We start from the raw sequence: 13,094 nt of genomic DNA, 5'->3' as shown, positions 1-13,094 counted from the left end.
ACTGTCAGCCATTTATTATTACAGAGAGTGAAGGAGTAAGCTGCAGATTCTGAGAGTCCCAAACGCCACCTTATTCCCTATATAGTACAGTGCTTTTGACCAGGGCCCATGGGGCGCTATGTAGGGAATAGAGTGCCATTTGGTACACACCCAGTATGTTTTTAGAGATTAGAGATGTCTGGGTTTATCCTACCTTTTTATGATTGTTTGTCTAATGTGCTGTATGCTGTCACCATGGTTATTTGGCATATTAGAAAATAGCCCTTTCTTTGCTTTTCTTGCCCTCTTCCCTGTTCCTTTCTCTCCTCTCTTTTTGTTTCCTATAATAACATTGTGTATTTTCATTATGGAAGTCTCACAGTCCAACTAAGTTAGGTAGGCAACGAGGATGCAACAGTTTGAATGGTTGACATCCCAATGAAATGGTATCTGATACTGTATCTATATGACACAGACATTCCATTGACTGTGATGTGATCATGTGGTAATGTGATGATATGAATGATCTGTGATGTGGTTGGAGGTGATGATGACACATTGTCTCTCTTGTTGGAGACGGAAGCTGGTGTCATATTTCTGATGGTTGACATCCCACTGAGTTGTTGTGACGTAGCCTATTGACGGTGATGTGATGACATGATGAGGACACATTCTCTCTGTTGTTTCACAGATAGACGTTGCTCTCATGAACAGATGTGGAATCTTTATTTGATCACCCTGTTGCAAGAGTACTTCCCTGCAGTGCAGAAAATGTAAAACTTGTAGTGTATTTGAGTATAAAAAAGGCTTCTGGATTTGTAATTTCCGCTTTTGAAATTTCAGACTTCATTTTCCCTTGAAGAAAAATGTATCAACCCCTACAAAAATCTCCATTACTTATAATCCACATAATAATTCACATTTCTGTTGCTGCAGGATTATTTTCCTGCTGTAGCAAACGGACCCATATTAAGATCCTACATCTGTAGACTGATGCACGTGGTGTGAACTAGTAATATGGGATGATCTGTGATGCGGTGATGACACATGGTCTCTCTGTTCCACATACAGACACTGCGTTCATGTCCGATGCTGTGATGTAGGCATCCAATTGACTGTGAAAATCAAATCAAATTGTATTGGTCACGTACACATATTTTTCAGATGTTAGCGCAGGTGCAGCAAAACGCTTCTGTTTCTGACTCCAACAGTGCAATAATAAAGTGCCTGGCAGATATCTCAACTTGGATGTCAACCCACCACCTCAAGCACCAACCTTGACAAGATGGAGCTGCTCTTCCTCCTGGGGAAGGCCTGCCCGCTCAAAGACCTCTCCATCACGGTTGACTCCACAGTGTCGCCCTCCCAGAGTGCAAAGAACCTTGGCATGACCCTGGATGTCACCCTGTCATTTTCTGCAAACATCAAAGCAGTGACCCGCTCCTGCAGGTTCATGCTCTACAACATCTGTAGAGTACGACCCTACCTCACACAGGAAGTGGCACAGGTCCTAATCCAGGCTCTTGTCATCTCCCGTCTGGACTACTGTAACTCGTGTTGGCTGGGCTCCCCGCTTGTGCCATCAAATCCCTGCAATTTATCCAGAATGCTGCAGCCCGCCTGGTGTTCAACTTTCCCAAATTCTCCCATGTCACCCTGCTCCTCAGCACACTCCACTGGCTTTCAGTCGAAGCTCGCATCCACTACAAGATCATGGTGCTTAATTATGGAACAGCAAGAGGACCTGCCCCTCCCTACCTTCAGGTTATGCTCAAACTCTACACCCCACCCTGAGCACTCCATTCTGCCACCTCAGGTCTCTGGCCCTTCCACCCCTATGGGAGGGCAGCTCCCGCTCAGCCGAGCCCAAGCTCTTCTCTGTCCTGGCACCCAATGGTGGAAGTAGCTTCCCCCTAAAAACCTGAACCAGCACTTGATCCCCCCCTCCCGTTCTAGCTCGGGCTCTACTGATAACTACTTTGAGGAAAAATGTCTAATATATACACTACCATTCAAAAGTTTGGGGTCACTTAGAAATTGATTTGATTTTGAAAGGAAAGCAAAAAAAATGTGTCCATTAAAATAACATCAAATTGATCAGAAATACAGTGTAGACATTGTTAATGTTGTAAATTACTGTTGTAGCTGGAAACGGCAGATTTTTTATGGAATATCTAGATATTGGTTTTTCTTTGCAACTCTGCCTAGAAAGCCAGCATCCCGGAGTCGCCTCTTCACTGTTGACGTTGAGACTGGAGTTTTGCAGGTAGTACACAGATCGAGATCTTCAGTTTTGTACGAGATTTTCAGTTTCTTGGCAATTTCTCGCATGGAATAGCCTTCATTTCTCACAACAAGAATAGACTGACGAGTTTCAGAAGAAGTATTTTTTTTGTTGATTTGATTAGATTTGAAGTCTAAAGAAGGCCAGTTTTATTGCTTCTTTAATCACGACAACAGTTTTCAGCTGTGCTAACATAATTGCAAAAGAGTTTTCTAATGATCAATTAGCCTTTTAAAGTGATAACTTGGATTAGCTAACAGAACATGTCATTGGAACACAGGAGTGATGGTTGCTGATAATGGGCCTCTGTACGCCTATGTAGATATTCCATAAAAATCTTCAGTTTCCAGCTACAATAGTCATTTACAACATTAACAATGTCTACACGGTATTTGTGATGAATTTGATGTTATTTTAATGGACAAAAAATGTGCTTTTCTTTCAAAAACAAGGACATTTCTCAGTGACCCCAAACGTTTGAACGGTATGATGCGTTCAGAAAGTATTCACACCCGTTGACCTTTTCCTAATTTTGTTGTTACAGCCTGAATTTAAAATTGATTCGATGTAGATTTTCTGTCACTGGCCTACACACAATACCTTATAATGTCAAAGTTGAATTATATTTTTAGATTTCTTTTTAAATTAAATACAAATTAAAAGCTGATATGTCTTGCGTCAATAAGCATTCAACCCCTTTGAAATGGTAAGCCTAAATAAGTTCAGAAGTAAAAATGTGCTTAACAAGTCACATAATAAGTTGTGTTGATGTGCTATGTGTGCAATAATAGTGTTTAACACGATTTTTCAATGACTACCTCATCTCTGCACCCCACACATACAATTATCAGTTATTATCAGTTGAGCAGTGAATTTCAAACACAGATTCAACCACAAAGACCAGGGAGGTTTTACAAATGCCCCGCAAAGGAGGGCAACTATTGGTAGATGGGTAAAACAAATCAGACATTGAATATCCCTTTGAGCATGGTAATAATAATAATATCATATAATAACACTTTGGATGGCGTATCAATACACCAAGTCACTACAAAGATACAGGTGTCCTTCCTAACCCAGTTGCCGGAGAGGAAGGAAAACGCTCAGGGATTTCACCATGAGGGCAATGGTGACTTTAAAACAGTTACAGAGATTAATGGCTGTGATTGTAACGCTCGTCTTTATGTGGAAGAGAGGAGGACTAAGGCGCAGCGTGGTGAATGTTCATGATGTTGAATTTTAATGAATTATCCAACTAAACAGAACACTGACAAAATACAAAATAATAAACGACGTTAACAGACCTGAACTTGAGAACATAAAACATGAACGCACGAACAGGAACAAACGAACGAACGAAACAGTACCGTGTGGCGAACAAACACAGACACAGCAACAATCACCCACAAACAAACAGTGAGAACAGCCTACCTTAATATGGTTCTCAATCAGAGGAAACGTAAAACACCTGCCCCTGATTGAGAACCATATCAGGCTAATGCAATGAACCCAACATAGAAACACATAACATAGAATGCCCACCCAGCTCACGTCCTGACCAACTAAACAAGGCTAAATAAAGGAAATAAGGTCAGGAACGTGACAGTGATAGGAGAAAACTGAAGATGGATCAACAACTTTGTTGTTACTCCACAAAACTAACCTAAATGACAGAGTGAAAGAAGGAAGCCTGTATAGAATAAAATTATTTGAAAACATTCATCCTGTTTGCAATAAGGCACTAAAGTAAAACTGCAAAAAATGTGCCAAAGAAATGTACTTTTTGTCCTGAATACAAAGCGTTATGTATGGGGTAAATCCAACACAACACGTCACTGAGTACCACTCTTCATATTTTGAAGCATGGTGGTGGCAGCATCATGTTATGGGTATGCTTGTCATCAGCAAGGACTACAGAGTTTTTTAGGATACAAATATATGGAATAGAGCTTTGCACAGGCAAAATCCTAGAAGAAAACCTGGTTTAGTCTGCTTTCCACCAGACACTGGGAGACAAATTCACCTTTCAGCAGGACAATAACCTAAAACCCAAGGGAAAATATACACTGGAGTTGCTTACCAATAAGACATTGAATATTCCTGAGTGGCGTAGTTACAATTTTGACTTAAATCAGCTTGGAAATCTATGGCAAGACTGGGAAATGGCTGTCTAGCAATGATCAACATCCAACTTGACAGAACTGTAAGAATTTTAAAAAGAATAATGTGCAAATATAGTGTAATCCAGATGTGCAAAGCTCTTAGAGCAGGGATCATCAATTAGATTCAGCCGCCGGCCGATTTTTTCTTGAGAGGATAGTCGGGGGCCGAAAAATAATTACAAATAATTTGTAGACTGCAAATTGACCTCAAGAAGCCCAAACAGATATGTTTGAATAAAATATAATAATTTCAGACCTTGCTTACATGTGTACAAGATCACGTCGTCTCTCTATTATGCGTGGGAATAATTGTGAACAGATTTCTTAAATTAACATCACATGGAGCTAATTTCCTGCTGTTTTTTCTTTAATAACAGTCTTTTATGTCCAACAATGAAAATTACACACACATTTTTTTTCTCCAACTTTTGTCTTTATTTTTTTGCTCAGAAAACTTTGGGGGTGCAAAACAAAACACCCGCGGGCCAAATTCGGACAGAGGGCCACCAGTTGGGGAACCTTGTCTTAGAGATTTACTCAGAAAGACTCAGCTGTGATTCTAACATGTATCAACTCAGGGTGTGAATAATTATGTAAAATAGATATTTATGTATTTAATTTGTAATACATTTGCAAAAGTGTCTAAAAACATGTTTTTACTTTGTCCTTCTGGAGTATTGTGTGTAGATGGGCGAGATTTTTTATTTATTTAATTCATTTTGAATTCAGGCTGTAACACAAAATGCGGATTAAGTCAAGGGGTTTGAATACTTTCTGAAGGCACTGTATGTATATAATGGTGTGTATAGACAGTATGGACAGTATATGAATAGGAAAGTTGTGTACAGCAGTAGTTATATAGGATGAGCCATGACTACAATACAGTATATACATATAAAGTGGGTCAAACAGTATGGAAACATTATTAAAGTGACCAGTGTTCAATGACTATGTAGATAGGGCAGCAATCAATGTGGATTTGGGCATGCTCTCTCTGCTGTTTCCTGAAGTCCACGATCAGCTCCTTCGTTTTGTTGACATTGAAGGAGAAGTTATTTTCCTGGCACCACTCTGCCAGATGCCCTCACCTCCTCCATGTAGGCTGTCTCGTCATTGTTGGTAATCAGGTCTCCCACTGTTGTGTCATTAGCAAACTTGAGTTGGAGAAGTGAGTGACCACGCAGTCATGAGTGAACAGGGAGTACAGGAGGAAGCAGAGCATGCAACCCTTGTTCAGGATCAGCATGGGGAGATGTTGTTGCCTACCCTCACCACCTGGAGTTGGCCAATCAGGAAGTCCAGGATCTAGTTGCAGAGGGCGGGTTTCAGACCCAGGGTCCTGAGCTTAGTGATGAGCTTGGAGGGTACTATGGTGTTGAAGGCTGAGCTGTGGTCAATGAACATACATAGGTATTCCTCTTGTCCAGATGGGATAGGGCAGTGTGCAGTTCAATGGCGATTGCGTCATCTGTGGATCTGTTGTATGAAAATTGTAGTGGGCCAAGGCTGTCAGGAACAGTAGAGGTGACATGATCCTTAACTAGCCTCTCAAAGCACTTCATGATGACAGAAGTGGGTGTTACGGGGCGATAGTCATTTAGTTCAGTTACCTTCGCTTTCTTGGGTACAGGAACAATGTTGGACATCTTGAAGCAAGTGGGGACAACAGACTGATGAAATTATACTGAACAAAAATATAAATGCAACAAGTGTTGGTCCCATGTTTCATGAGCCGAAATAAAATATTTCAGAATTTTCCATATGCACAGAAAGCACATTTCTCTCAAATGTTGGCCACTTGTTTACATCCCTGTTAGTGAGCATTTCTCCTTTTCCGAGATAATCCATCCACCTAACATGTGTGGCAATCAAGAAGCTTATTAAACAGCATGATCATTACACAGTTGCACATTGGGCTGAGGACATTAAAAGGCCACTCTAAAATGTGCAGTTTTGTCACACAATGTCACAGATGTCTCAGGTTTTGAGGCAGCGTGCAATCGGCATGCTGACTGCAGGAATGTCTACCAGAGCTGTTGCCAGAGAATGTAATGTTAATTTCTCTAAAATAAGCCGACTCCAACGTAATTTTCGGGAATTTGGCAGTACGTCCAACCGGCCTCTCAACTACAGACCACGTGTAACCACCCCAGCCCAGGACCTCCAGATCTGGCTTTTTCCTCAACGGGATCATCTGATACCAGCCACCCAGGGACAGCTGATGAAACTGAGGAGTATTTCTGTCTGTCATAAAGCCCTTTTGTGGGGAAAAACTCATTCTGATTGGCTGGGCCTGGCTCCCCAGTGGGTGGGCCTGGCTCCCAAGTGGGTGTGCCTGGCTCCCCAGTGGGTGGGCCTGGCTCCCCAGTGGGTTGGCCTGGCTCCCAAGTGGGTGTGCCTATGCCCTCCCAGGTCCACCCATGGCTGCGCTCCTGCCTAGTCATGTGAAATCCATAGATTAGGGCATAAATTATTTAATTCAATTGACTTACTTCCTTATATGAACTGTAACTCCGTAAAACCCTTGAAAGTGTTGCATGTTGCTTTTATATTTTTGTTCAGTGTATATAAAACATTTAAATTCTACATTCTCTCTGTTGTTTTCCAGACGGACGCTGCGCTCATGTACGATGCCGTGCACGTGGTGGCCGTGGCCGTGCAGCAGTCTCAGCAGATCACTGTCAGCTCCCTACAGTGCAACAGACACAAACCCTGGCGCTTTGGGAACAGATTCATGGCCCTCATCAAAGAGGTACGTTGTATTACACATTACACACCGGCCCACTGGAAAGGCCAGGGAGGGATGGACATGGATTGAGAGAATGAAAGAGCGAGAGATAGCCTGCACACACAGGAGAGAGAGAATGAAAGAGCGAGAGAACACCTACAACACACATAGGAGAGAGACACACAAAAGAGACATACAGAGAGACAAGCTGGATGGTGACAGGGGGGCAAGCAAAGAAATCAATGTAAATGAAAGAGAAAGGCTTTGTTTTTACTGCATTTTTACAGTATGTACGTTCATACTGCTCCCAGAGCAGCAACCATCTTATTCTTAAACCTGTCTCTCTGTTTTCATATCATGTCCCTACAGAATGGGTCTACATAATCTTCATCTGGGCTAATTATTCCTCAGTGTGCTAGATAGATTCTGGAAACTGGGGCGGTTAATCCAAACCTCCCTGTCTGTTAGGCAGTTAAAGATATATAGCCCAGGCTATATTTAGGGTCTGTAAAGCCTAGCTACCCTGTTCTATTCTGTTTGCTCTGTGAGATATCACCAGAACACTCACACTGCTCGCGGCTGGGGGGTGGCGTGGGTGGAGGGTGGTGAGGGAGGAATGGGGGGATGAGGTTTTGACATATTAAAGCTCTTGGTCTCGAACCGCCGCGCAAATAATCTCACATCTCGCCACTTCTAGTGCTCTCTCTCTCTAAGCCTGTGGACCAGTACTAGGGTGGACGCCAGCCCTCATAAATTACACCGCTGTTTAGCCTGATGGTCTTTATACACCACTGCATTGTCGATCCAGATTGACAGACAGGGTAACATTACACTATCGGTGCATGGCCACTGTATCACAGGCTAACACTGAACTATCACTGCATGGCCATTGTATCATAGGCTAACACTGAACTATCACTGCATGGCCACTGTATCACAGGCTAACACTGAACTATCACTGCATGGCCATTGTATCACAGGCTAACACTGAACTATCACTGCATGGCCACTGTATCACAGGTTAACACTGAACTATCACTGCATGGCCACTGTATCACAGGCTAACACTGAACTATCACTACATGGCCACTGTATCACAGGCTAACACTGAACTATCACTGCATGGCCACTGTATCACAGGCTAACACTGAACTATCACTGCATGGCCACTGTATCACAGGCTAACACTGAACTATCACTGCATGGCCACTGTATCATAGGCTAACACTGAACTATCACTGCCTGGCGGGTAGCAGCATTGGGCCAGTAACCGAAAGGTTGCCGGATCGAATCCCCGAGCTGACAAGGTAAAAAATTGTCGTTCTGCCCCTGAGCAAGGCAGGTATCCCACTGTGTCCCATGCGCCGATGATGTGGATGTCGATTAAAGCAGCCCTCTGCAACTCTCTGATTCAGAGGGGTTGGATTAAATGCGGAAGACACATTTCAGTTGACTACATTCAGTTGTACTACTGACTAGGTATCCCCCTTTCCCTACACTATCACTGAATCACCACTGTATGACAGGCTAACATTACACTATCTCTGAATCACCACTGTATGACAGGCTAACATTACACTATCACTGAATCACCACTGTATGACAGGCTAACATTACACTATCACTGAATCACCACTGTATGACAGCCTAACATTACACTATCACTGAATCACCACTGTATGACAGGCTAACATTACACTATCACTGTATCACAGGCTAACATTACAGTATCACTGAATCACCACTATATCACAGGCTAACATTACACTATCACTGAATCACCACTGTATTACAGGCTAACATTACACTATCACTGTATCACCACTGTATCACAGGCTAACATTACACTGAACATACTACATCTATTTAAAACTGATTTATTAAAATGTATTTCATACGTATTTCTTTAAATGTATTTAAACCTAGATTATGACCAATTTCCACTGTTATTTTCAACATAACCATGTCCAACCACATAGGCAGGTAATTGTGGTTATTTCTTGGAAATTCACAATCTTCTTTCATCTAGCGTTCTCTTTCCAACGTAGAGGAACCATGTGACATTTATGAGCCTGTAATAACATGACGTTAGATGAGTCATACTGCAGGTTCTTTCTGAAATAACATCCGCTTTAAGCCAGTTGCTCCTGCTTCTCTAAGAAAAGGGCACAGAATTCAACACTTGCTGTGCAATGTAACACAAGAGAGTTCAGTGCTTAGGGCCACTTTTATGCTCAATTTTCAGCATTCCTAAGCAGTGCCTGTATCGTTACAGATTGGGTAATAACTAACTCACTGTTACTAAAGCAACGATCAGAATTATGTCCAAAAAGAGTCTGTGTCCTGGAGAAAGCTGAGTTTGTGTGTGTGGTATTAATAAGTAATATACAGTGTGTGTGTGGTATTAATAAGTCATATACAGTGTGTGTGTGGTATTAATAAGTAATATACAGTGTGTGTGTGGTATTAATAAGTCATATACAGTGTGTGTGTGGTATTAATAAGTAATATACAGTGTGTGTGTGTGTGTGTGTGTGTGTGTGTGTGTGTGTGTGTGTGTGTGTGTGTGTGTGTGTGTGTGTGTGTGTGTGTGTGTGTGTGGTATTAATAAGTAATATACAGTGTGTGTGTGTGTGTGGTATTAATAAGTAATATACAGTGTGTGTGTGTGGTATTAATAAGTAATATACAGTGTGTGTGTGTGGTATTAATAAGTAATATACAGTGTGTTTGTGGTATTAATAAGTAATATACAGTGTGTGTGTGTGGTATTAATAAGTAATATACAGTGTGTGTGTGGTATTAATAAGTAATATACAGTGTGTGTGTGTGGTATTAATAAGGAATATACAGTGTGTGTGTGGTATTAATAAGTCATATACAGTGTGTGTGTGGTATTAATAAGTAATATACAGTGTGTGTGTGGTATTAATAAGTCATATACAGTGTGTGTGTGGGTGTGTGTTTGTGTCTGTCTGTGTGTGCAGCATACCTTTGTGTGTTTGTGTGCCTTTGCTTAAAGGTGAACTCTAATGAAAAATGAATGTCTCTATTTTGCTGAGAATGAGTGTGACCTCTTGCTCTTTGGTTATGATGAATATCTCGCTCTCTTTCCCTCCTCCATCCCTTTCTCCCTTTCTTCCATTCTCTCTCTCTCTCTCTCTCTCTCTCTCTCTCTCTCTCTCTCTCTCTCTCTCTCTCTCTCTCTCTCTCTCTCTCTCTCTCTCTCTCTCTCTCTCTCTCTCTCTCTCTCTCTCTCTCTCTCTCTCTCTCTCTCCCTCTCTCTGTCTCTGTCTCTCTCTCTGTCTCTCTCTCTCTCTCCCCTTCCTCCCTCTCTCGCTTCCTACACCTCTCTCTTTCTCTCCTCCAGGCCCACTGGGATGGCTTGACTGGGCGGATCACTTTCAACAGAACCAACGGCTTGAGGACAGACTTTGACCTGGATGTGATTAGTCTGAAGGAGGATGGACTGGAGAAGGTACTAGGGGTGTGTGTGTGTGTGTGTGTGTGTGTGTGTGTGTGTGTGTGTGTGTGTGTGTGTGTGTGTGTGTGTGTGTGTGTGTGTGTGTGTGTGTGTGTGTGTGTGTGTGTGTGTGTGTGTGTGTGTGTGTGTGTGTGTGTGTGTGTGTGTGTGTGTGTGTGTGTGTGTGTGTGTGTGTGTGTGTGTGTGTGTGTGTGTGTGTGTGTTTGAGTGTGCATGATACATGACCATGTGTGCACATCTATGGAGGAGATAACTCATAAACAAAAGCTTGTCAACACAACAGATCCAAACACCAACCTACACCCACACACACACACACACACCCTCCTAACTCACATGCTCCCCTGTGTGTGCCTCTCAGCTGCTCCTGACCTCCCCATCCCTCTCTGTGGCGTGTGTCTGCGCCTCCATGAATAATTTACTCTCTTAATGAAAAAACCTTCAGGAGCCCTCCAGCCTCATGAAGTCTGAATTAAACAGTTGATTTACAATTACAAAGCAGCCATCTCTAAGGCCTCAGTAGTGGGCATCAGAGAGAGGAGCAGGACTGTTGTGTCTGTAGTGGGTTGGTGCTGCAGAGCAGAGTGTCTGCTGAGATGAGAAGCCCTGTAGCGGGTAAGAGAATAACACAGCCAGGATGAGAGGCCCCTGCAGGCTCGCCCCTCTCCTCCTCCTCCTCTTCTTTCTGCTTCCACCAACCCCTCCTTACACACTCACTCACATGCACACACATACACTCAGTACTCCACCTCTTCAGCTCAAGCACACATTCCCAGAATTCTCCAGCACCCTTAGGACATGGCTGACAGCAGGTTGAACTCTTAACTCTTAACCTGCGGGATGTGATATAAGAGCTGATCTAGGATCAGGATCTGCCTCTAGCTCTCTGTGGAAGAGGAGTGTGTGTGTGTGTGTGTGTGTGTGTGTGTGTGTGTGTGTGTGTGTGTGTGTGTGTGTGTGTGTGTGTGTGTGTGTGTGTGTGTGTGTGTGTGTGTGTGTGTGTGTGTGTGTGTGTGTGTGTGTGTGTGTGTGTGTGTGTGTGGGCGCGTGTTTGTAATAACACACCTCACATCATATTTTCTCATAGACACACTCTCTTCCCTGAACAGTATTTCTGCGTAGAAGATATAACTGAAGTGCACTAAATGCTAATGTTTTGTCTGTGTTTTTCCCCTCAGATTGGAACATGGGACCCTCCTAGTGGCTTGAACATGACAGACCACCAGAAAGGGAAGACATCCAATGTCACAGACTCCTTAGCCAACAGATCTCTAGTTGTCTCCACCATACTGGTAAGTACCATTCCCTCTTTGCTCTGTGGTAGACACTTTTTGTCTATTCATAGAGAACTTAAATTGCTGTACTAACTGTCAGCTGGGTGCTATAACAGAGTTCTACCATGTCTATATACGTGATTATGAATGCCCAGAACTGCTCTAAGACTTAATTGACTCCTTGGAAAAGGTGTTATTCCTTTTTAGTTTTCTTTGAAAAGTGCTCCACTTGATTTTCTCAGGATGGTTGTCGGCCTGTGAGCGAATTGAATGGAAGTAGCCAAAAGTACACCACTTTTAAATGACCAGTCCACACTTCACTTCACTGCTGGGGAGAGGTCCCTTTCCAATTGGTTGAGAACAGTTTCAGGCAGGGCTAATTGGCTGATTGATTGTCCAATACGATGTCATGGTTTAAGGCTCTCTCTCTATCTAGCATTTTATTAGTCCCTCTGTCGAGGAGTTGTTTCTCAACCCAGTGATGCTAAACCCAGACATTCAGGGGAACTCTGGGGGAAGTTAAAGAGTGCCCTAGGATCTCTAATGCTTCTCTATGAGTCACACAGACCGACTCACGGCTGTACTTCCTCAGGTTTCATCCAACCGTCTTTGGCATTTTAGAAAAGCGCTATAAAAATCCTGTGTATTGTTATTATTCACTCTATAGAAGATTTATAAAAAAACACTTAGCTTCAGCGATGAGTGTATCACTCCCCATCCTGTGGCGTCTATCTGTTGGGGTGGAGTTGACTGTGAGTTGTAAAAAAGTCTGCTCTGGTGCTGTAGGGATTCTGTAGGCTACACGACGACTCCATCCCTCCTATCTCCTCCGTCCATACCAGAGCCCGCCACAATTGACTCATCACGACTAAACAGGAAGCTTCTAGAATCAAGAAAATTAACGCAATTTACGATCCTATTATTAAGAACCAGAGCGTAAAAATAACAATATCAACCAAATTGCGGTTTGTCATTATTTATCCCGTGCTGCGCTTGCCTTACCTCTCCCATGCATGCTGCCGCTGTGCTCTGATTGAATTGCTGTTATTAGTTAAGACTCTACATGTCTGTAATTAGTGCATCAGGATTGAGTCATGGGGAGATCTCGGATGGCTTTGAGGGAGGAGAAAATAGGAGAGAGGGCTGACAATAATTGGGTTTGTTACATTTGATTGATGCACAC

The 13,094-nt window shown here is 42.8% G+C and overlaps 1 protein-coding gene across 3 annotated transcripts in view; it reads left to right on the top strand.

Moving 5' to 3' along the window:
• LOC139564555 (glutamate receptor ionotropic, kainate 2) overlaps positions 1 to 13,094 on the top strand; it is a 305,593-nt gene that overhangs the window by 176,235 nt on the left and 116,264 nt on the right. For all 3 annotated transcript variants that reach the window (XM_071384173.1, XM_071384174.1, XM_071384175.1), the window contains 3 exons: positions 7,034 to 7,177; positions 10,524 to 10,631; positions 11,816 to 11,929. In XM_071384173.1, coding sequence (XP_071240274.1) covers positions 7,034 to 7,177; positions 10,524 to 10,631; positions 11,816 to 11,929 — 366 coding nt within the window. The remainder of the gene's footprint in view (positions 1 to 7,033; positions 7,178 to 10,523; positions 10,632 to 11,815; positions 11,930 to 13,094) is intronic.

The sequence above is a fragment of the Salvelinus alpinus genome, chromosome 35, assembly GCF_045679555.1.
Source record: "Salvelinus alpinus chromosome 35, SLU_Salpinus.1, whole genome shotgun sequence".
NCBI lineage: Eukaryota > Metazoa > Chordata > Actinopteri > Salmoniformes > Salmonidae > Salvelinus > Salvelinus alpinus.
This window is presented reverse-complemented; position numbering and strand designations above follow the sequence as displayed.